This window comes from Leptonotus elevatus, chromosome 10 (genome assembly GCF_054856555.1).
Source record: "Leptonotus elevatus isolate MCC_2025b chromosome 10, RoL_Lele_1.0, whole genome shotgun sequence".
NCBI lineage: Eukaryota > Metazoa > Chordata > Actinopteri > Syngnathiformes > Syngnathidae > Leptonotus > Leptonotus elevatus.
Genome location: NC_141248.1, coordinates 11,079,157 through 11,101,979, shown reverse-complemented (window position 1 = coordinate 11,101,979; position 22,823 = coordinate 11,079,157). Strand labels below are relative to the sequence as shown.

Below are 22,823 nucleotides of genomic sequence, written 5' to 3'. Positions count from 1 at the left end.
AAATATTTTGTGTGCTGTGTTTTTTATGAGCCCCGCTAATATGTGAAAGATTAGCAGTTTGAAGATGATTTTATCCTCAGCCCCACTAATCTATAAAAGAGGTGAGGTTGATTGGCAGTTTAAATAATTTTCGGGACTCTAGGAGAATTGGCAGTTTAAATAATTTTCGGGACTCTAGGAGAATTAGAGTAATATGGTTACCTCTATTTTTATGGCCCCAAAGTCATCATATATTAGTGTCTTAAGTTATATCTGCTTATGTTTAGTTTTATAATGTTTTGTAGCTCTTTTGTTTATCTCATAGCCTGATTTAGAGGGTTGAGTTATTTATGACGTCTTTTGAGTCATGAGGTCTCTATTTTGTCCTCCCTTTATCTTGACATGTTTGAAAAAATCAGTGGATCTTTGTCAAATGAGGGAGTTTATGTTTAAGAATTTAACCAATGTAGACGAGTTAGAAAATTAAAAACGAAATTAAAAAGGTTGTGGGGTATCGGCCTACACTCCAATTGACAGGATGAGTTTGAAAATGATAATCCACAGTTTGAAGAAATCTATCAGAGGAAATCGATCGCAAAGTAAGTCTGAAGCAAGCAAGGACAATAATGCATATTCGCCGAATGAAGGTAATTATATTATATTATATCTTTTATCTCAGAATCATATTTGAAAAATGTAATGTTTGGAGCCCAGTGTTTGCAAAAGAGTATAGATAATATGAAGATATGTGAGTTTTTCCCAGCATGCCAGGATTCGGCCGGTCATGGGATTCTGGGAAGAGAATAAGAGATATGAAAGGCACAGTTATGCAAATTTAGAACAAATTTAGTCGTGGTAAAAAAATTACCTATTATTGAACAAAACCTATTTGAAAGATAAATATTTATAAGCTCTGTCTTATATTAATGAATGAGCGAATGTCATTCAACTCAATCAAGGGCTGGGCTCTATTTTAATGTCACAAAAATAGATCTTTTCCTGTTCCAACAGCACAGGACCTACGGATCTTAATCAAATAACATTTATTAATCCCAACTAACAAAAACTATCAGGGTTTTTTCCTCCAAATAAAATTTATGTGAGTTTATGAGAAACTAAAAATGAAAAGTTTTTGCACTCAGGAGAACGGCCCCAGGGGGTTGATGAGGAGAAATTCCACAACTGGAAAGGAGACGTGCCAGGCTCGGCCATCTCATCAACTGATGCTCTCAGGTTGAAAGGAGAGACGAAATTCCACAACTGGAGCATCAATCTTATCACCTCCGACCTGGAGCCACGTCAGCTGAATCCGTGCCCGGTTCCGGAGCTGCCGTTTGAGGACATCAGTCAACGGATCAAGAGCAAGTGCCTTTTTTTGGGCAATCATTCCTTTGATCAGTCACATTTTGGGCAGAATAATCCCAGGTGACAAATCGAAGAATTTGGGTAGTCTACCCCAAATTCTTAAAGAAGAGACGAACTATTGCGACACTCTTTTCATTAAAAAAAAAAAAAAAGACCTTCAAAGAACTTCATCACAAGATGGCTTCAAAGAACACATATTCGTCTGCCGATACATTGCGACACTTTTTAATGAACAACATTTTATGTTAAGCCTCACATATGCTATGCTTATTTCACTAAAAATCTTTTAAATGTATCAAATTGTTTTTTAATGTCAAATGATTGCTAAATTACCTCCTCTTCTGCTAAAGGGATGTTTTAAGGATAATTATTTTTATCACACAACCATTGAAAAAAAATGTTTTAATGTGTTGAGCTCTTATGAGCTCAAATGAGGGATTGTTAAGTTATTAACATTGTTTTTCAGTTTTAAATTATATTTTAGCCGTTTATAATTATGTTAACTCAGTATGGCTGTATGAATAGACCTATATTCTTATCTGTGTTACTTTCATGAGAAAGAGCAACGGGTCTGTCTATTCATTCGTAATCTAAAAGGGAGGTTTCCGGGGATTTTGCTGTGTCACCAAGGGAGTCAGGCTTATTATTATTGCATTCTTTTAATCTGATTTATACCCATGGGAACGGATTCTCTTGTATTCAGTTGTAACCAGGTGTGTTGTGGGCTGACCTTTTTCTGAACCCTTTTTGTGAATAAATAACGATGTGAGCTGGAGAGAAAGAGACACATTTGAACGAAGCACTGCTTGGGTGACTTTAAATGTGCGACCAGAAGCTTCTGGTAATTAAAACCTTTGCAAAGGAACTTCTTCAACAGAATCTCACCATTCAATTAATTGAACACGCAAAGAGTACAATACTTAATATTGTTTACTCTAACAACTTCAAAATGTGATGAACTGTTGTTTGTGTCTGGTTTGTGTTATGCTAGTAGTCACAGAAACAAAACAAAAAACAATCCGTCATTGGTGATCGAAGCATTTGCATTGAGTTGCATTGTGGAAATATCAGAAATGCCCGGATGTTTGCAATTGTCAATTGCCTGTGAAAAATACCCTTTTGCCTTCTTGTAATGACAACAGTCAGTCTTATTCATTCTCATGCCATTGGTCTGTTGGGTTACAATTGGTATATTTATTTAGTAATTGTAGCATAATGCCTAGAAAGGAGAGGCTGGAAAGGGGAAAAGAAAATGAGTCAGGGGAAGCTTCTCTCTGCTCGGATGGCTTAGCTTGGATGAAATCAAAAGACGCATGAAGATGAAAGGTCAGACTCAGAGTCAAGGCCAGAGAGAGTCATGATAACTAGAGTTTAGCACCTTCTAAAGATCCCATTTTAAATAATTTTTAAAAGTAGTTTGTACTAAATCAGCAGGCATGAAGCTATTCTTAGCTAAATTATTAGCTATAATTTAGTACAAACCATAACTGTAAATTACTTTTATGCTACAAGTCATGTTGCCCTAATAGGCTGTTATTAAAACTAGCTGTGGGGTATTATTAATTATTATTATGCGTGTAATGTTTATTTTAAAACTTCTACTGACATTTCTGAACATTCGGGCATTTCTGATATGTCTCCAATGCAACACAATGCAAATGCTTCCTTTATACGGTGAAAACAAGCAGCGGATTGTAATGCTTTTTCCTGTGACTATCATACAAACGACATGTCATCACATTTTGAAATCAAAATAATCCTCACAAATCAGATTACAACAATCCAAAGTCCAACGCTTTTCAATGAGCAGATAGATTTCGTTCACCAAATTGATGGCCATCTTGACTTGTGACGTCATCTCGGAATTGTCAGTAAGGTATATTCCTTGTGCACAAAAATGCCCTTTTTTTCCCCCCGGAGCACTTGCCCCCCAAAATCTCTGTGCACGCCACTGCTACAGGGTACTGGCCTCTGTTGGTGTGTGTTATAATATGAATAACGCTGTCATTATCACACAGCTGTTGCCTGTGCAGTATTTTGGCAGAGAAGATGGAGCTTCACTTGACGCTGCTGCCCTCATTCCTTGCCGTCAGTCCTATGGTCCTGCTGGAATGAATATTTTACGATTATTGGCGATTGGAATAGCTGAAACTGGCGATGCTATATTCTCATCTACAACAGCAGCAGACGGTGAGTCAAAAGTCAAGGTGCCAAATTTGCATGAAAATGAAAAAGCAGGGACAATCAAAAAAATTACTCATGAGCTTTTATATTACCAGCTAGAGAAAGTCCGATGGAAGAGTAGTGGTCAAGCAAGGCCAGTTATTTTTCTGTTTTAGTGAAGAGAGCAAAATGCAAATAGTGTTGGAATGCGAGTCAATATATCCATCAAACAAACACACGGTGTCCTCAAATACCACCCATTGTCTCCTGTCCTTCAACATCAAAAGTTGTTGCTCCAATGACAGATTATACGGATGATCAAATGGAAGAATTCCAAAAGAAACAAGCTTAATAAATAATCAAATGTATTATGATTCTATAAGGGTGAATGAATGACATGCTGAGATGTGGAAGGACGAGGAGGACATCAACAACATGGTGTCCAACACACTTGAAGATGACGTTGGCATGTCCATTATAGACAATATCACCATATTTATTTCACCCTTATACAAAGGCAGCACGGATCTCGTATGAATAGACATAGAGCCAGATATTTCCCATGAGCAGAAAGCGGGCAGTGATCAAGCAACAACAAATACACAAACAAACAAAACGGGGGGGGGGGGGATGGGAGTTCGGGGGGGGGGGGTGGTTATGATATTGGACTGAGATGGCTGTCATTTCTGCAGAATTTCAAGATAAGTAGTAACATTTATTGATTTATCATTTTCCAAGGTAATAAATGGATAGGACAGGTTGTCCTGGAAATTAGATTTTTTGTTGGGGACTTACATCGCTACTTCATTCTAATCTCTCAGTTTGGATTTTACACACTTTCTGATTGTGTGTGTGTGCGTGTTCAACATTGATCTAATGCAAAATCTGAAAATCAAAATCATGGACTTCCACTGATGCCGCAAGTATCACAACCTCATCGACAAAGTCAAGGTCGGTAACAACATCAGTCAGATTGCTCCTGTCACTGGTCAGCCAACAAATCAGACCAAAAAAAAAGGTTTATTTGGCCACCCTGAAATCACAGATGCCATAAAATGACACTACAAGTGTTGATTTTTTTTCTTTAAATTGAACTTTAATTTAAGGCAATCCATTACAAAGCATTTCACAACCAACCATTTGACAATAATCATGTACAACAAAGGAAAGGAAGAGTGTCATGCAAAAAAAAAAAAAACTAGAGAAATAAATGCTTTATAAACGACAAAGATAAATTGTGGCATTAAAAAATAAACTGTAACATGCTAATTACATGCTACAATTGAGTTGTTGTTTTTTTAACCACTGGTGAGAGAAGAATTGTAGAAGCAGGTACAACAGAGGAGAAACTGACATGCTTGTTGTCTTGTTGGGCTGGTTTCTATTTCCTAAAATGGCAGTGACAGTATAAAAACACTTAAGGACGCATGCAGTCCATCCATATCGAAAATCCAACCAGAAAGGGAAATTATGTGTAATTGATGGCAGGAGTAATGGCCTTTCATACAATACAAAAAAATATTCAAAACAGTATTTCTCGAAAAATATCAAACTTATTCAATAAGCACTCTTTAATATAAAAGTGCTGCCAGGATCAATATGCAAATCAGCATTTATGTATGCTTTACATTCTAATGCATATTGATACCAATTTACATTTTCATTGTAAATGGTTTCCTTCTACACAAAATATTTACCTGTTGCCGTCCAATAGTGAAAGAATGGCAATGAACTGTCACATATGTACGTCTCTTTTTATGCTACATTTGGAAACTAAATGAATGAGTCAGTGATTTATTTTAAAGGAAAGGACACCTCAAAAGCAATCATCACGGAATATTAGGGTGGAAAGCAAAACCCCACATAAAAAAAAGAGATGATGGTGACATTGAGAGGAATGCTGACAAAATTAGCAAAAGTTGTATTCAGTTATAAAAGAACATATTGTTCTATTTATAACAATGACATATCAGTACGCTATTCTTTCATTTTATTTAATCATCATGTTTTTGTTTTTATGTTTCTACACTGATCCCATCGTTTTAATGTCTTATTGTCAAGCTTATAGTATGATATGGTTCGTTTTCATATAAAGGGTTACTCTTTTCTCTATTGACTTTTTAATTTAAACACAAAGGTCTCTATTTCTGTGACTGGCGAAAATCTGTACAGAGGCAAGTTAGACCGAGTTTTGGTAATTTTGAAGATGAACGCAAGCCGGCGTAATTAGTAGAGGGATGTTGCTGATGCACAGCTGTGGCAGTGAAGTGACTCCTCTCATTCCCTTTAATTGTAGCACAATGACAGCCTTGCATCGAAACATCTATGTGCGGATGAGGACAATGCAAAATTGCAGCGAATTGATTACGATTGGATAATGACAGATCCAAAGAATTGATTTCTACAGTGATTAAGAGGGTTTGATGCCTGCTGTTTACATATGTCTGACATTTACCACACAAGTCCACAGAGCTCGCATATCTGTCTGCCTGTGCCTCCATCAAAATTCACCATAATCTTGTTACACCAGCAGTCTACCAAAAGACTTAGATGTGCTCTCAGCAGGCGTACGTTTCGACCGACTTCCTGCCACCGCCAAATTGTCACATGTCAAAGTTTTGCAGAACTGACCATCTTGTCGCAGACTGATCTGCCAAATTGGCCAACACATACAGCGAGCTTTGCGCTTACATGAAAATCAGGATTCGTCAATTTTTGTGCACCGCCTACACGAATAGAGCCCAAAGCTTGAAATAGAAGAGCTCATATACAAGAAGTAATGAACCCAAAAAGAAACAATGGATCTGCAACAGAAAACGCAGAGCTGTTTCCGGCAATGGTGCCCATGTGCCAGAACTCCTCTCTGGACTTGTATTGATCTTTGTATTCAAAAAGCAACACATCATAAGACTGTCTCACTTTTCTCTTTGTTGTTGTTGGAGAATGGGTCACAAGTTTGATGCCATAAAGAGGATATGTGATGTTGGTGCCAGCTGTTTTATGCTTCAGTGTCTATTTTATGCTCACTAAACCAATAGCGAAGAATGCAGGTGGCTACAGAACAGTACTCAATTGTAGAGACATTGTATATTGCACGCATGTTCATAATATAACAAATGACTTTTGACAATTTGTGACCTGCCTCTCAACACATTTGCAAAAAATGGAAGGACAACTACATGAAATGAAAATTCACAGTGAAGAACACTGGCGGCAAGAACTCTGACTTGTGATGCAATGTCTGTGCGAATGAAGGTTACCTGACAGTTGATGCCTCACAGCTGGGGGGGGGGGGATGGTAGGGTCTCACCACTTTATGTTTAGAACTGTGACAGGTTCAGATTTACTGACCGTTAAACCTCATGGCAAAAACAAGATGTGTTTTCCCAATAATCTCCATCCGCCATCCATTCCTCTTCGAGTATGTATGGTATGTCAGGTAGCTTCCTTGGATATGTGTAGGCGCAATTTTAACTCAAAATTATAAGCATCTAAACAAGCTCAAAGTCAGTTTGCCACACTTTGTAGTAGAACTTTTTACCCCAGCAGCAACACTGTGAGTGGGTGACCATTAGATAATTTAATTAGGGTTGCAAAAGGTGGAACATTTTAATACTGTATGTAAGATCTGACTGGAATTTAAAGGAATTGTTTTGCAAAATGCTTGCTAGTCTATGAGACCTTAATAGTTCCTCCCACATGTTCAATCATAAACCAATTGTTAAAGCCAGCACGTTATTCCTTTTCAGTTGATAGCCTCAGCCAATTGCACATAGCACAAACTATTTCATGCATGGACTTTCCAGAATTCAGCATAGTGGAACCTCAAAATTGTAATGGCCCTAAAGTCAATAGAGGAAAATAATCACCTTCACATGGTACTTCAGCAAATCACATGACTTGAGTTTATATTTTTAGACTTGCATCTAAAAGTTCTACAAAACTGTGTTTAGCTTTTTCTTTGGCTTTTTTTTTTTTTTTTTTTTTTAAATGAGACCATCACAGATTGGTGCCGATGTCAATGAGGAACTAGAAATGGAATGAACAATACAATATAGAAGAACAATATAGGAGTAGCCTAGCAATGATTGCGCTACATACGTCTCTGTCCTGGCTCTTTGTTCAATATGGCTCAAGTTTCAAAAGGCCGACAATAAGAAAACAACAACAAACAGAATTACACCAGACGACAAGCTGCTTAACAGCCAGTGGTGTCATTTTGACCCTTGTGACCGTTTCATTCATTCATTTCATTCTCATAATTGTTTCAAGATATGAACAAACCAGTGGAATGGGCTGTGGCTGACTTTAGAGGTTCCAAAGTGTACCAGAACATTTCCGACCCTTGCAACTTTACTTCCAGTAGATACAGACATCAACAACAAAAAGAGGTTATACAACCACATACTATCAACGAAGAATGTTTGAAACCAAATCATAATAACAAATAGTTACTTTTATTGATTGTGGCATGCTAACAAATGCTAGCAAGCTAATATGTTAGCAAGACAACAAAAAATGGTGCGGATAGAGAAAGTTGATCATGCTTGCAAAAATATCAATAAATATGCTTTATATTTCTTTGAATAAATATTATTATTTTAATCAAATATAATCATGTGTAACGTTTAACCTGCAACCATTCATAGATTAAATTGTCTATATATGTAAAGCAAATAAAAATAGGTTTATCTTTTCTTCAGTTTGATCAACTCTCCATGCCACTTTGAATAATACTTAACAGTAAAATGTAATATTTGACAGTACAATGTAAATAAGGGGACTCTTGTACAACATGCCCTTATAAACTTTCAAGGTCTGAGGGTATGAAATACCTGATTGATGTTTGAATAAATCAAATTGTAAACGACACTACAGGTACTTTTCCTTAAACATTCTTGATGTATCATTACGTAAATGAGGAGATAATCTCCAAATATAAAAACTAATTCCAGACAAGAAAAGGTGCCTGAAAATATTACTGGATTAGGCCACACCAAAAAACTGACAAGTAGTGCTTCACATGTCCTGAAACACTGTCAGAAACAAGCACAGACAGGCACAAGTTTTAACCACAACATGATCTTTTTGTTCAACCGACCTGCTGTCCATTTAGACGTCAAACAGTCTACGCCGCAGTTCTGATTTAAAAAAGGCTTTTAGCCGACGAGTCCTTTAAAGTTTGCATCTTCTCTTCAAGAAAAAGCAACCTGATGAAGATGGCTGCTTCACGCTGTCAGTCATCAATCAGACGCTCAGATGTGTGTGTGGTGGTGTGTGAGTCCGGGCGGCGTGTACGGCGGCGGGGCCGGGTTGGGTTTAATCCCTCGACTCTTCATGTAGGAAATGAACTGGTCGGGGATCTCCGCTAGCACGTCTTTAGCCAGCCGGGCCATGCTTAACACATGGTTACCGGTCCGGTCCATATAATCTCGGAAGGGAACAAACTGAGGAGGAACAACACAAAATGTCATATAAAAAAAACACATTTAACATTTAATAATATGTTTTCATGGGACAACACTGAAAAAATTACAGACACAACGAAAAGTAGTCAGTGTACAGTTTATATAACTGTAGATGTAAAATAAATCAAAATACAGCTCTTAAAAGCTAAACCCTCAGTAACAGAAGTGAGTAAAAAATGAATAGTTGGTTGTGTTTTCATATTCAAAGACAACACATAAAAATGCTTCCAGGGCGGGTGTCACCAACATTGTGACTGCCACACCAGGCTGCCCCCATGGACCAAATGAGTAGCCTGTTCTAAAAATAGTTCACCAGTAATGACATTAGGTGGGCTTCCATCCACCTATTTTTATAAAAATTTCCAAAAAATATAAATGGAAATACTAGAAATTTGAAAAAGGCCTACAATTTGCAAAAAGTTTTTACACTTGAGTGGATTTTTCAGTGCATTGATAAAAGGAAAATGCTAATTTTGACTCTGGAAATAGGTTTTGCGAATAAACAATGACAGGACCGGATACACGTACATTGTAGTGACAAAAAATGGCGGCGGATGATAAAGTAAGGTATATTTGTGAAGACAAAGAAATTGAAATAATCTTTTGTTGACAGTCAGTCGAGTGTCTTGTGGTAAAGAGGCGCTCTCATTTGACATCATCTTATGGCGTGGTCTCTTCGCTTCTCAATATAAAAAAAAAATAGTAACAAATGGAAAAAGGCATAATTCGCATATTCTTTTTGCACGTTTTCACTAAGTTTACATTTTTTTTTTAAAACATTTGGATGAAAACCCCATTATTGTCTTTTTCTATGAACATTGGAGATGTGATCATTTGAAAATGTAGACATGTAGCCATATGCAGCAATAAACTGTTGAATAATTATCTGTTTCCTATCTTCTTAAACCATTAACATGGTCAGTGTTTTCACATCAATGGATATCGTTTTATTACTACTGATAATTAAATTAAGCAGCCAACCCTGCAACTTGGTGGGAAAAGGCATTTCAGATACACTGGTAGGCTCGTAGCCTTCAGATTGTAAGAAGTAGCTCTCAGGTTAAATACAAGCAGCACTTTTGTCGTGAGGATTAAATTAGAATACTATTCGAAGCATTATTACTTTTTTTAATTTCTAAACTTCCCCAAGGTAGTACAATTTCCCAAGAAACTGGATTCTAAAGCAAACAAGCTCGAATTGCTGTAAAACATGACATGACATTACATGAGCTTAGTTTATCAAGCATAGAGATGAACTTTGAAGGGGTGTTATGCTTTTTCTTTGGTTTTATGTGGCTTTTTGGTCTAGGGGTGTTCAAATAAGAAGCACATTAAGCACAGTAATGTGCTGGAAATGACACAATACTGTCAGTCACTGGTGGCAAAAAGGCAAACACACATGGGACTTTAAAATGAATTCATTTTGATAGTTTTTTTATTCAACACCATTGCATACGTATTTTTATTCGAATGAATGGTGCGGTATGGAACTTTCTCCCCCGCTTTCCCTTTTCTAACCTAGATAGTGTTTCTAAAACGACAGCGAATACCTAAAAGATTTATGCTATGATAAAGGCTGTTACCTGGACAATGTCTCTCTCTGCAAGTTTCCCTCGGGAAGAGACACGAATGTCATCACCATCCAACTCCACCATCGCTGCAAGAACATAAAGGCGCGAGTGGAAAGCAAAGAAAATAAATGTTTAAAATTGCACTTCACGAAAGGCGCGAATAGCTTGAAGTGTTCTGTAGCTGCATATATATCTAATCAACTGAAAAGTTCTGTGTTAGGGCCTCTGACATTCACAATCATCTTTCCTTCTTAGCACTGCAAAGCAAGTAATTACCATCAGCCATTATATTTCATAATTAAGCACTTACCTCGGACTCAAATTATTCTGGACAGCAATTTCCTCACAATAATGAACTGCAATTTCAAATACAACTACCAAATACGTGTTCACAGGTTTGTTGAAAAACGAGGACAATTCTACAGTATAAGCCCTGCAATATCTGCATAATACCGTGGCTGTGTTTTTCCCGCCTACATTAAAGGGGCGATTAATATTTATCATTGCAGCAGGCTTAAGCATGAAAGTCGCCATACCGTCAAATTCCGCCTGACCCACTCCGACGATGATGATGGACATTGGAAGCTTTGCACCCTACAGAATAATCAAAGCAGAGCAATTAAAAATTGGCCATATCCACCTTTTATTTCATTTCGGGGAGGAGGAAAGCTTGTATAATGTAACCGACATTGTGACATCAGAGCAGTTACATGCTCAGCTATGCATGGTACAGCCACACTAATGTTCTATATCGCTCTTTAACTCGCGGAATGACCTTTAAGTCCCACAAGGCTTGTATGGAATGACAAAATCAGTGCATTACGTCGTGTAAGCAAGGTGAGAAAGTAAAGTACTGCAGTGCCCTGCTATCAGCTTTTGCTCACAAAATGTTTATCTGCATGCAGGAGGAGTTGAGATCAAGTGACAATGTGAACTGCTACACTGATAAACAGCTGCTTACATATTGCTGTGGCAGCGCAAGTTCAACAGTCCACGAGGGAAGTTTTGGCAAGCCTCGCGATGAGCGATAAAATATGTTGCGTGAGGTTTTGAATGGATGGAAGCTGTTTTGAGCTGGGAGAGGAGGGAAAGGGAGGAGATGCCAACTTCAGTTTGTACAGCATCCGTCCTCGGTCACTCGCCCATCCACTCCCAAGCCACTCGTCCACATCAATAAAATTCGACCTCAAATATTATGCATCATAAGGTATGACAATTTCATTGTAACATATTAAGTACCAGAATCAGAACAAAACATTTACAAATACAATCATCTTAAAAGGCTTACTTTGCATTGAGGCTTTGTACTTTTTCCACTAAAACAAACAAATACTGTCTCTTGTCAGTCACAGATAAAAACAGAACAAAAATGTCAATATATAGCATATTGTGTTATGAGAGTAATGATTGATATGTATGTGATAGTGATTGCATGAACAGCAACTAAAAAGTGAATCGTTTCAAAATTCTGGTTAGCAGCTTTTTCAGGGTCTCAAAAAGTGAATGTGTCTTCTAAAGCAGCGCTAATGGGAGACAAAGTGTGTTGTATAGGTCAAGTCACTCCATAATTTAGTTTTGCTTGCCGTCATTGCAGCAAATCACACGAATGGATGCAAGCTATGTAAGCTTCATTGCCCCATGTTCAGGACCTCCCGCCACCAGTGGTTTGTAGTCAAGAAGCCTGCAAGGCCATTCTGATACAAACATGATCAGAGGCATTGACCTAGATTTTAAAACTGAAATAAAATGGTGTTAGTTTATGCATTCCCAGCTTCAAGTAGTGTGCATTTTAGATCGGATTTCAGCTTCTATGTGTTATCTCATGTCAATGTAATGTGTTGGCCCATATATTGTACACACTATTAGCCATGGATGTGTTTTCCAACCAATCAGATTTCAGAATCACAAAAAAGAGGCATATTAGGTAGAGGAAGAATTTCAGCGAGTATTCAAATGTATTCTTTGTTATAGATTATTTATTAAATCTTTTCAAGAAAAAACTGGACATTGTGAAAATAGGTCAGCCAACTCTGTTGCTGGCTGGCTTGTTTCAACCCAGACATGATTTATTTATTATTATTTTATTTATTATTATTATTTTGAGTAGACAGCTATCTTTCAGGCAGAAGCAAAGAAAGGAGGATAGGTTTTATGATCTATAAATAATCACCCTCTCCGGTTTTATAAAAATATTGATTGTGGACTGCGCCAAATGATATTGTTGTATTGATATTGTAGTAAAAATGGTATTCATTCCAAATAAGTGAAATTGCTCACTCTCTGTCTTTAATGCCACACGTTGTTATGTTGCGTATTTGTACATTATTTTGTAAAATTGTGACGTGATAGTGTTTTATTAAGTGGTGGATTAGGACACTTTAAGGGCCTCTCTATTGCTGTGACACTTACTTCATTGTAATAATTTTAGGCTTTTTTTTGTTGCAGTTTGGCCTGCTCACATTTAGGTGAAAAATGCAATGTCCGCCCACAGAAGACATGTTCATTCTAGCATGTCCTTGGTGGATATTTTGTAGCCAATAACAGGTGAAAATAGTGAGGTTAGATACACTTGAGTAGGCTTGTTTTATTAAAGAAAAATAGTAAAAAAATTAAAATAACAAATCAATCACTGTAATGCATTAAGTGTGTTCATTTTTGCCTACTACACGGGGTTTGTCAGCATTTTGTTTTATTTATTGAATCGCTAATGGTTCTAAGAAATTTGAAAAAGAGTTTGGGAAGATGCTATAACACAAATGTTTGAAATGATGTAAAGTGCATATTTCACAAACCACTACTTGCGGTGTGGATGAAAATGGGAGAACAAATCAAAATGGTAGACCGCATCTTGTCCCTCTTGAATCTGATGACTAATGGGTGAATGCATGCTTTATTGGCGAGCAATATTATCCAAAGGCAGGCCAGCCTGACTTTTAGTGTAACAACTGCAGCTATTTACTTTAATGACATTTATCTGGACAATTAGAGATCCTCTTTTACCATTGCTTCCCCAACCGCACATCAACGTAATAATCAGTATTCAACACTTCTGTCAGTGCCTGTCCTCCCACACACACTTGCACAGCCTATGACATTAAAACCCAAAATAACCTAGCAGTATATCATGCCTTATTTTTTCCCATGCTGCTGACAGCCTGGAGTCAGTATAATGAAACAACAAAGAAACCATTTCCTCAGCAACTCACTGCGGATGTGCTGCTTAAATGCAAATGTCATGCACACATTTTCTTTATTGGGTGTTTATCAAGACATAGGTGCAAGCCCGCACACACTTTTTCAGCATAAGATGTCTACTCAGGTGACCCGACGTCCTCTATTTAGAACTTAGCAAACCCACGCTGCTGCCATGATGTTCTAATTAGCATTCAGACTCCAAATAAGATAAGCAGTATAGAATATGGATGGATCATGATAGGACTTGCATTTCCCTTAGGTTTCACTTTGTTGATCACCCAAAACCCCCATAAAGCACCCCCCCAGCGTGCTTTGCCTTCTTTTTTCTGAGCAGCCCTTGAAGTTTCATTCAAGAAAATCCTGGTTCCAATCTAAAGTGTAGCGGAGAGCTTTTGGCATATGTGGCGAGATGAAGGATAAAGACAGACAGTTAATAAGAAGATGAGAGGGCGAAAGAAATCAAAGGCTGTGAAGGATTTGGTTCTATAGGGAAAGGGGTGACACGTCTGGTGAAAGCGGGATTTCATCCTCGAGAGGGGATGAGAACGAAAGAGACAGGCACAAGTCTTTGTAAGTGTGGGCGAGACAGTCTCACTTTTCCAAGGGTGGCGGCAAAGGGGCCAGAGGGAAGGTGACACTTTTTTTTTGTAGACTAACAAAAACTGCTACAATTTGTAAACTCACTCTCACACACAGAGGTTAGTGACAAATTCCAATAACGTCGTGCAACTTTTTCCCATGCCATTGTTATTATTTTTTGGGGGGAGAAAAAACACCTTGCCAATATGTATAAAAACAAGTCATAAAGATGTGAAAGCGGAAGAAGTGGAAGCGGCAAGCATCAGTCAGCAGTCATAGAAGAAACTGTGAGATAGAGCAGCAGGCAAGATCTTAAAAGGAAGGTGTGGCTGTTCTAATGTGTTGACTAACAGTCGCAAATTCCCTTTAAATCCAGTCTGCTGTGTGTTCTGAGCCTGCGGCTGGCTGCGGAGGAGGTGATTGGTGCTTAGAAGAAGAGAAAAAAAGGTTCTATTCAGAGATAGAAAAATAAAATACATTTGGGAGAGAGAAAGCAGAATGATGTCTGTGGAGAGAGCAAATATCCTGTTTTTTTATGTATTTAATACACTTGTTGAATACATTCACTGTGTGGCAAATTAATTTTAGTCAATGACCATTACAAGCACACACATTTCGGAACGATAATAGTAATCCTTCGCTTGTTCATTTAATTGGACACCTGGAGGAAATTGTGTCAAAATGTTAATGAATGACCTCCATCCCCGTCTTCACGAGCAACATTGAAATGAAAGTGTGTCTTCGACAAATGAGTCGTGGCCTTCCCCGCACTTACATTAACAATGGCCTCTTTGGTCTGAGCCATGTCAGATATGACTCCGTCTGTAATGATGAGGAGCACAAAGTACTGGGAGCCGTCTTGCACTGACGCCGCGTACCTGCGTGTGCACACACCTTCAATTAGACATCGCAGGGTTTTCAAATAGCAAACAAACGAGCATTAATTGCTTTGTCATACAAAATGCTCATCAGATAACACTAATCAGAGAATGCGTCTGTTCCGGAGGACAAAACAAGTTGTTCCGTTCACAGATTGTCATTTTGTCATTTTCATACGCTAAATTTAAACCGGTCAATTGTTAAGAGCGCTTGAGAAAAAATGTGAAAGGATGATGTTTTCAGTCTGTATTTGCATATCGCATCAGGCGAAGGAGATCATTATTAGCTTTGAAGTGTATTTTGAGCATGTCAAATTTTATACACCCCCCCAAGTGATATGATAGCGTATGTCAGTGCATGTTAATGTTCATACATCATTTCTCATTTGTCCTGTCGACTAAATCAAACCTCTGCTGACAGCTGTCATGTGATCTAAATTCATGTTCAAGTATGTCAAGTCCTATTTACTTAGTCTGTGCTGTTTTTGGTCTGGATAAAAAAAGATGGATAAAAAAAACAGAGTTGGGAGAGCACTTGTGGACACTATTTTTGGCACACTTGATTTATATATAATCCTACTACATTTTGGTTAAAATTAAGTTTATGTTCAAGTATGAGGAGGACACAAATTTTTTCGTTGTTGTGAGACTAATAAGGATGAACATTTTAAAATATTTTAGGTATCCCCCCCCCACACACATATTGCCATCATATTCCTGTATAGTTTGTTCACCTTGCAACATGGTTCACCACTGGTGCAAAATTGGTCGGCCCATATAGTTGTACTGTCTTCAGACTCTGGTGGTAGGCTTCTAAAATGCCCTCTATGCCGTTGCAGTAAGGATTCTCCATGTTTCCATTCTAAGGAGGGAACACCAAATGACACTTGAGTATCATAAAGCATTTAATGCAAAAAGGTCTCTGAATGGAAAGCGACTTTACCAGTGGAAACTCATGGGACACTCGTCCATCGGGAGGAAGTTTGGCTCCAAAGCCAAGAGCGGGAAACATCTTATCACTGTCATAATCCTGAATGATCTCCCCGACAGCCTTCAGTGCCATGGCATAGGCGTTCAGCTGGTACGGGTTCATGTAGTGGAGTGAGGTGGACTGAGAGGGGTTACCTGTTGATCACACAACCAACACAAAGCTTCAAGCTGACTGCTGTGCACAGCTTGTACAGATACAGCACAGTCTTTAATTACTTTTCTCATAGCTAGGGATTTTTGATACCACTTTTTTTTTCAGATCAATACCAGGATGAGTACTCAAGTCTTGAGTAGTGATACATCAATATGGGTTTTTTTCAGGGTTAAAACAGATTATTAGTAGTCAAGGAGGCCGATAACCGATATTTCAAGCCGATAATCATTTGCAGTAAAAGAGAAAATATTAGTGTCAATTTTGTTTTAAATTACTTTTTCTTTTAATTAAAAGGTCAGCTGCAGGTTTAAAAAAAAGTTTCAAAAGATCTTCCCAGACAGTGGAAAAATTGTCCGAACATGTTAAAATTTTCTTTGTGATGAGCTAAAACTATCTGTAAACATCTTACAAATCCTGATGAAAACCCAAACTTTGCAGTGAGATACCAGCTTTATCAGCCTTCAGATTCGTAAAAAGGCTGATGCCAATATTTTTCAAAATGCAAAATATCATCCCTAGTCACTGATACCGAAACCAAGTACCAATACCATTAAAAAGTTAAAATAAATAAAATAATAAAATATAAAATAAAAAAACAAAAACAATGACAAATAATTTTAAAGAAAGGCTTTTTCATCAAGGTTGCATCAAATGAATGGCTGTTTTCTATTCTTCTAATTTGCAGACAGTGGCCGATACTAGTATTTGCCGACGTCTCAAGTATCGGCTCCTGGTACCGGTACTCAGCTACCACTAATGAATATTATATGAACTACGTAAAGTCAATTGAACCCATAATCAAAGTAAAACAAAGATATTAGAAATAAGTTGAACAAATGGAATGAACAACTCATTAATATTGTTGAGGAATACTGTACTACTACGACATCTAAAGTTCAAACTTCATTCATTCATTACTATGCTGTGGCTTGTTGGACAGCTTGTCAATAACTGTGACCTTTCTAAATAAGCCCACCGCAATGACATACTATTTGGTCATTCACAATTAATCCTTATTGGCAAATCAGTATATTGAAAACACAAATACAAATAAGAGAGATGCTATTTTCATTACGAGACAATGTACATCCAAATGATATGAAATACTATGACTTTTTATGTCTATATGTCAAGCCAATGGACAGAAAGAAGGAAATGTGACAGCATGGACACATTGTTGAGAGTAGCAACATCTTTTCATATAGCCTTCAGTGATTTTGTCCTCTATGTTATCAGCCATTACCTTTATTTACCGTATATTGATAGAGCAAAGGTCATCACCTGCAGGTGACAATGTTTGTACAGTTTCCGACCGAGCCCCCCGCTTTTGTATCTGTTTGCGATTGATTCCGAAATTGGACATACCACCGTCAAAGAGCACTTGTACCTGTTCTCGCTTTACACAGCCCCACACATATATACACTTTGTATCACTCACCGTTAGATGCTGTGAAATCGATGGCCACGGTGAAATTGATCTGCGTCCTAAAAGGGGGGTGGAAAGGAAAAGATGAGGAGACAAATGTAGAGCTCGAACATGCAGCAATATCAAACGTTCCCCATCACGTTTCACAAATGATTTCCTATGGTGCCAAAGGTCCAAAAGCCATCAGTACTTCAATTTGTCAGTGCCATTTGTCATATGTAGTCAAGCATAAAGCGGTCCCTCAGTTCGCTAAGAAAGATTGAAGTGATTACACCCGTGTACTTATCCTACTTTCACCTCCACTAGGAGCAGTGGAAGGTGGAAGCAACGAGTAATTAAAGAGATGGAGCACTTAAGAACAAATCATAATCTGATTCTCCCTCGCTGATGAAGTTCTGCCTTCTTCTTCTTAATTTACGGCACAGTGACGAGATCTCGGGGGGCCCAAATAACACCCCCTCATTACATGTGAACGCCAGCCCAGAGGAAGGCAAGAGAATGATAACCGAATGAATGACTTAAAGATTCACATTAACCTTTCAGTTTTAGGCGGAGACTGTGAATATGCCAACGCCCGACCCTGCCAACCTTAGCATTAATTACATGTGATTGTATTATTCATGAGGCCTCTTTTGCTGCCGTGTCTGCGTAGCATGCTAGCTTTGCAAACTGTGCTGCGGGAAATGCTGTGACAGTGATGCCATTCTTTAAACTCTCCTTCGAAACGACTATTCAGTGTGTATACCTGCCTGTTTGTGCAATGTGTGTGTGTGTGCGGACTGTTAAGTTAAAGGTCAGTGTTAGAAAAGAAGCTGTGACATCTTTTGGAGACTCTTGTCACTTTGCTGAATGCCTGTTAAATGACTGCTTTTGACATGTGTTCACGTTGCAGTCCCAGGAACACAAACAAAGCTGCACTCCTCCTGCAATAGCTGCAATATATTTTTCCTTTATTCCTTATTCACCAAAAAGTTCCCCTTTTACCACAAACAGCGTCATCCGAATTCAGTTTATTGTCTTAAACCTTTTTCAGCACAGAGCAATTGTTGGCTTTATTATATTTAGGGTTCAAATGAGTTCATCATTCTCCATCCTGTATTCCCTACTGGAAAAAAAAAATCAACAGACAGACAATATTTTATTTTCTCATAGCTTGCTACTTATTGTTAATATACACAATCTGAGTAGTTTGTATATTCATGATTACAACGGTTGCCAAATCCGGCAGTAAATTGAGCCACTTCATCACAATTAGAGCGCTAACAAGTGCTTGAGCTGTTTTGTGAATATTTGGCACGTAATCCTCAACCAGTTACAAGCTGGTGAACATACAGCAGCAAACTGCGTACACAGTATTGATATAAAGCAGTGGTTCTCAAACTTTTATGCCAAGTACATCCTTGGAAAGTATTGTAATTTGCTCTCAAGTACCACCACAATGACCAACATTAAAGTAGGATTCCATACTGGCAGGGCTGGATTGATACAAAAAAATCCGCCATTGATCAGTTCAGATTGCTCACTCTGAATTGTGAGCCGATCTCTTGGGGTAAAATAGAGGAAAAATAAACAATAATTAAATACCAATGTAACAGCCACAAAAGACGCCGGGTATCTACGCTGTATGCCGAATAGCCAATCCCGCACTGCGTAATGGGTAAGTGCTCCTTAAAAACGAGAAGTTTTTACTTAAACTCTTAAAAAGTATATTACGAGCCACTGTAACGGTGTGCACAGTTTGAACAGTTCAACTACACTTGAATAAAATGCTTAAATAATTCAATAAAAAATGCATTGTATATACGTTTTTTTTTAAATTGTACTTTAATAAAGATTTAAACACAAATAATAAATACAAATGTATTGTAATTACATGGGAAAGGGACTCTATATAATTTAGTGCTATCTTGTGGTGAACTAATAGAATGCAATGATTTTGAAGCACGCGCACTACAGTGCCTTAGAGGGACCACACTTCAAGCGATTGAGCAAGCGAGCGAGCAGCCTGGCGAGCAGGAGCTAGCGGGAGCGGTGAGCTCGAGTGGCTAGCAAGAACTCTCTGGAGCGGCTAACAAGAATGGCTCGCAAGAACTAGCTGGAGCGGCTAACAAGAGCGGATAGCGGGAAAAGCTAGCAAAAGGTAGCGAGAGCAAAGCAGAGGGAGACAGACGGCGGGAGCTTGAATCACGGGCCTCAGTGATGACCACCTACAGGCCCCAGCTGTGGAAGGTAAGCGGCGGTCGACCCATTGCGTCCGACACGAGCTGCAACTACCACCAGAGGCTAACTATGTTTGCGAAGTTCTTCTCCTTTGGGTATCCATAGCAGAAAGATGGCGGAGAAACATGTCAGCCTCCTGAAAGGCGCGGTACAACCTATGTCATATATTGCGATTAATAGACCTACGATCAAATTTTAAAAAATTACATTGATGTGATAGAACAATTTTTGCATATTATTGAAATTAATAGTGGGTTTTTAATGAATTAAATTGTTCATTCACCACTAGATGGCACTAAATCATACACACTGTCCCTTTAAATACAACTCAAGTGTGCTAAAAAAAATATATTTTTTGTTAAAGGCTTGTTCTGCATTTTAGCCAGACAAGCAATGATGTGGCAGTTATGTTATAGTCTCACATAAACAGTATGTCGATCCATAATCCTCAAATACTAGTGCACATTGGAACATATAATGGGTTGATTCTTTGGCGATTTTATCTCTCAGCATGTCTGAGGGAATTGCAAATCTTATGCTCATTTGGAAGTGAACTTAAATAGCAGTGCTAACAAATTTTGAGTCAAAGAAAAAAAAGGTGCACTTACCCTCCTTTGATGTAATCTAAGAATGTGAATTCGGATTCCACAGAGAATGACAGCAGGGTGACCTCAAAGAAAGAACGAAAAAAACTAATCAGATTGGACAAAATTCACGTTTGGTTTGATGGCCAAACAACTGAAACCCTGCTTCATATAAATGACTTTCAATGTTGAGTGAGCACTCGCCACACATGCCAGAAGTTAAGCGATGGCTGCTTATAGATGATTGATTTACTTTCCCCGAGACAAGTGTGAAGATGATTTGTATCACTTGTATTTGTATGCATTACTTGCACACAATCACACTCGCAGGAAGGTTTTGGGGAAAATTGCTTGTTGACATCTAACGTTGTGATCTAACTGTTTGACTGCGATTCAATTTTGAACTTCTATGATTTTTGTTTTTGTGGCACAATTCTGAAATGAACCAATAAACAAGTCAACTACTGGGTCCAATGTACAGAATTAATGTGCACAAACTGTGGTGAACTGCTCATACTGTGGCTCCATCCGTATTGTATTCACCAAAAATACTCAATTTTTACAACACCCTCCATCGAAAGTGATAATTGGACTGAATCAGTGAACAAGAGAAGTAACAGTGAAGTACAAAAGAGGCAAACTTCCAGCCTTAATTAGCTGCAGGCACTCACAGTTCCAGAGTTGACATATTTCTTTTTCTTCATTTTCTTCTTGGTATTTATAACCTAGAAATAAAAAATGAACCAATGAGAGGAACTTCTTTGCCTCGGACTGATATAAAAAAATCCCATGCATATCATTGAAACTGTGGGGAAATACTTTATTCGCATGACCTTAAAGTGGCATTCAAAGAATATACACTACTTATAAAACTCCTCCTCGATTTATTGTTATAATTAATTTCATTATTTGCGTATTTTGCTGTTCAAAGTTGGATGTTGTGTACTTGATCACCCAAGCCCTAATTCCGGTGTTAAACATGGCAGCCAGCGCCAATTTTGGGTTAGCTTAGCAATTAGCATGGTTTCTCCATCTTTTCTCGGCATCCCTTCTTGAGAATTATACTTTTCCGAAATGTATCTTATTCGCCACCACGGCACGGACATGATAGTTACGGACTTAGGAGTGACATCGCAACGTGTTTCGGCGCACTGGTAGCCAGCCTAAACTGGCTAGCTGCTGTGGCGTAAGCAGCATATAGCTTCCCTCAAAATCTGATTATACTCGGGAGGGGATGTATGCCAAGTGAAGCTTTTTGGGACTGTCTCGGCGGTTGATTCTTAATTTTGCCTTTCAACGTGTTTAGACGAGGCATGGAATTTGCTAAGCCGGTTACTTAAAGCCTTGGTGTGTGAGTGAGTGTTTGTGAACGCATGTATGAGGTATAATAAAGAGCACTTATAAACACCCAATTTAACACTTTACTCTTGGTACCATGTGCATGTCAAATTAGACACGCAAACATTGAAGTGTCCAAATACAATGTGTCTTGATGGATGTAGTGGACAGCAGGCTCAAAGTGCATGACTCACGTTCGTCTAGCTCGAGAACAAGAGAGAAATGTCAATTTTGAGACCGAAGACGTCTCAGCTCATTACGCTGATTCTCTAAGGATGTGAGGCATGAAAGTGACAACCCCTAATTTAACATGGAGGGATAGCAATTTGTCTGACACACTGAACAATCTGCTGATGCAAAAAGTAAAAAGTCCTTTCAGACTCCCTGGGAGGCAGAGAAGAATCACAAGTAACACATAATGGAGATGACATCCAAAAGACAGGTATTTATCCTCGGGGGTGAGGCTCGGGAACCATAGCAGCATGAAGATCCTGACATGTCTACTTTGTTGTTTTTTTACCTATTCAAATATTTGCTATTGCTATATTAAAAGAGTTTAAAAAAAGAATAATATCTTCATGCATAAAAAAAAGTGATAGACTATGTCATGTACTCTTTGAACCATGAGTTGTTTCTGGAAGTAGAAATCTAGATCAAAAGATCTTACTGTACATTGAGAGGCACTATAAAAAGTGTGATGCTGGATTTAGTTATCCTTTTTTTTATGCAGATGTGTCAGCATCCAGGTAGTAGTGCCAGATTTTGACGTACAAAAATGAACAAATACAAATTAATTTAAGGAAGATGGAATCAATGGAAGATATATGGAAAGAATGTGTTTCTGCAAGCTGGTAGGGCTGGACGATTATGAAAAAAATAATAAAAATCACAATTATTTTAATTAAGATTAAAA

General features: G+C 38.1%; 1 protein-coding gene across 3 annotated transcripts in view; it reads right to left on the bottom strand.

Annotated features, from left to right (window-relative positions):
- Positions 1 to 4,660: 4,660 nt before the first annotated feature.
- The window catches only part of cpne5b (copine Vb), an 89,339-nt gene continuing 71,176 nt past the window's right edge, over positions 4,661 to 22,823 (bottom strand). For all 3 annotated transcript variants that reach the window (XM_086087092.1, XM_086087093.1, XM_086087094.1), the window contains 9 exons: positions 21,244 to 21,297; positions 20,597 to 20,658; positions 17,781 to 17,827; positions 16,142 to 16,323; positions 15,933 to 16,060; positions 15,096 to 15,198; positions 11,083 to 11,140; positions 10,559 to 10,632; positions 4,661 to 8,954 (listed from right to left, as the gene is read on the bottom strand). In XM_086087092.1, coding sequence (XP_085943218.1) covers positions 8,763 to 8,954; positions 10,559 to 10,632; positions 11,083 to 11,140; positions 15,096 to 15,198; positions 15,933 to 16,060; positions 16,142 to 16,323; positions 17,781 to 17,827; positions 20,597 to 20,658; positions 21,244 to 21,297 — 900 coding nt within the window. In that variant the 3' untranslated portion in view covers positions 4,661 to 8,762. The remainder of the gene's footprint in view (positions 8,955 to 10,558; positions 10,633 to 11,082; positions 11,141 to 15,095; positions 15,199 to 15,932; positions 16,061 to 16,141; positions 16,324 to 17,780; positions 17,828 to 20,596; positions 20,659 to 21,243; positions 21,298 to 22,823) is intronic.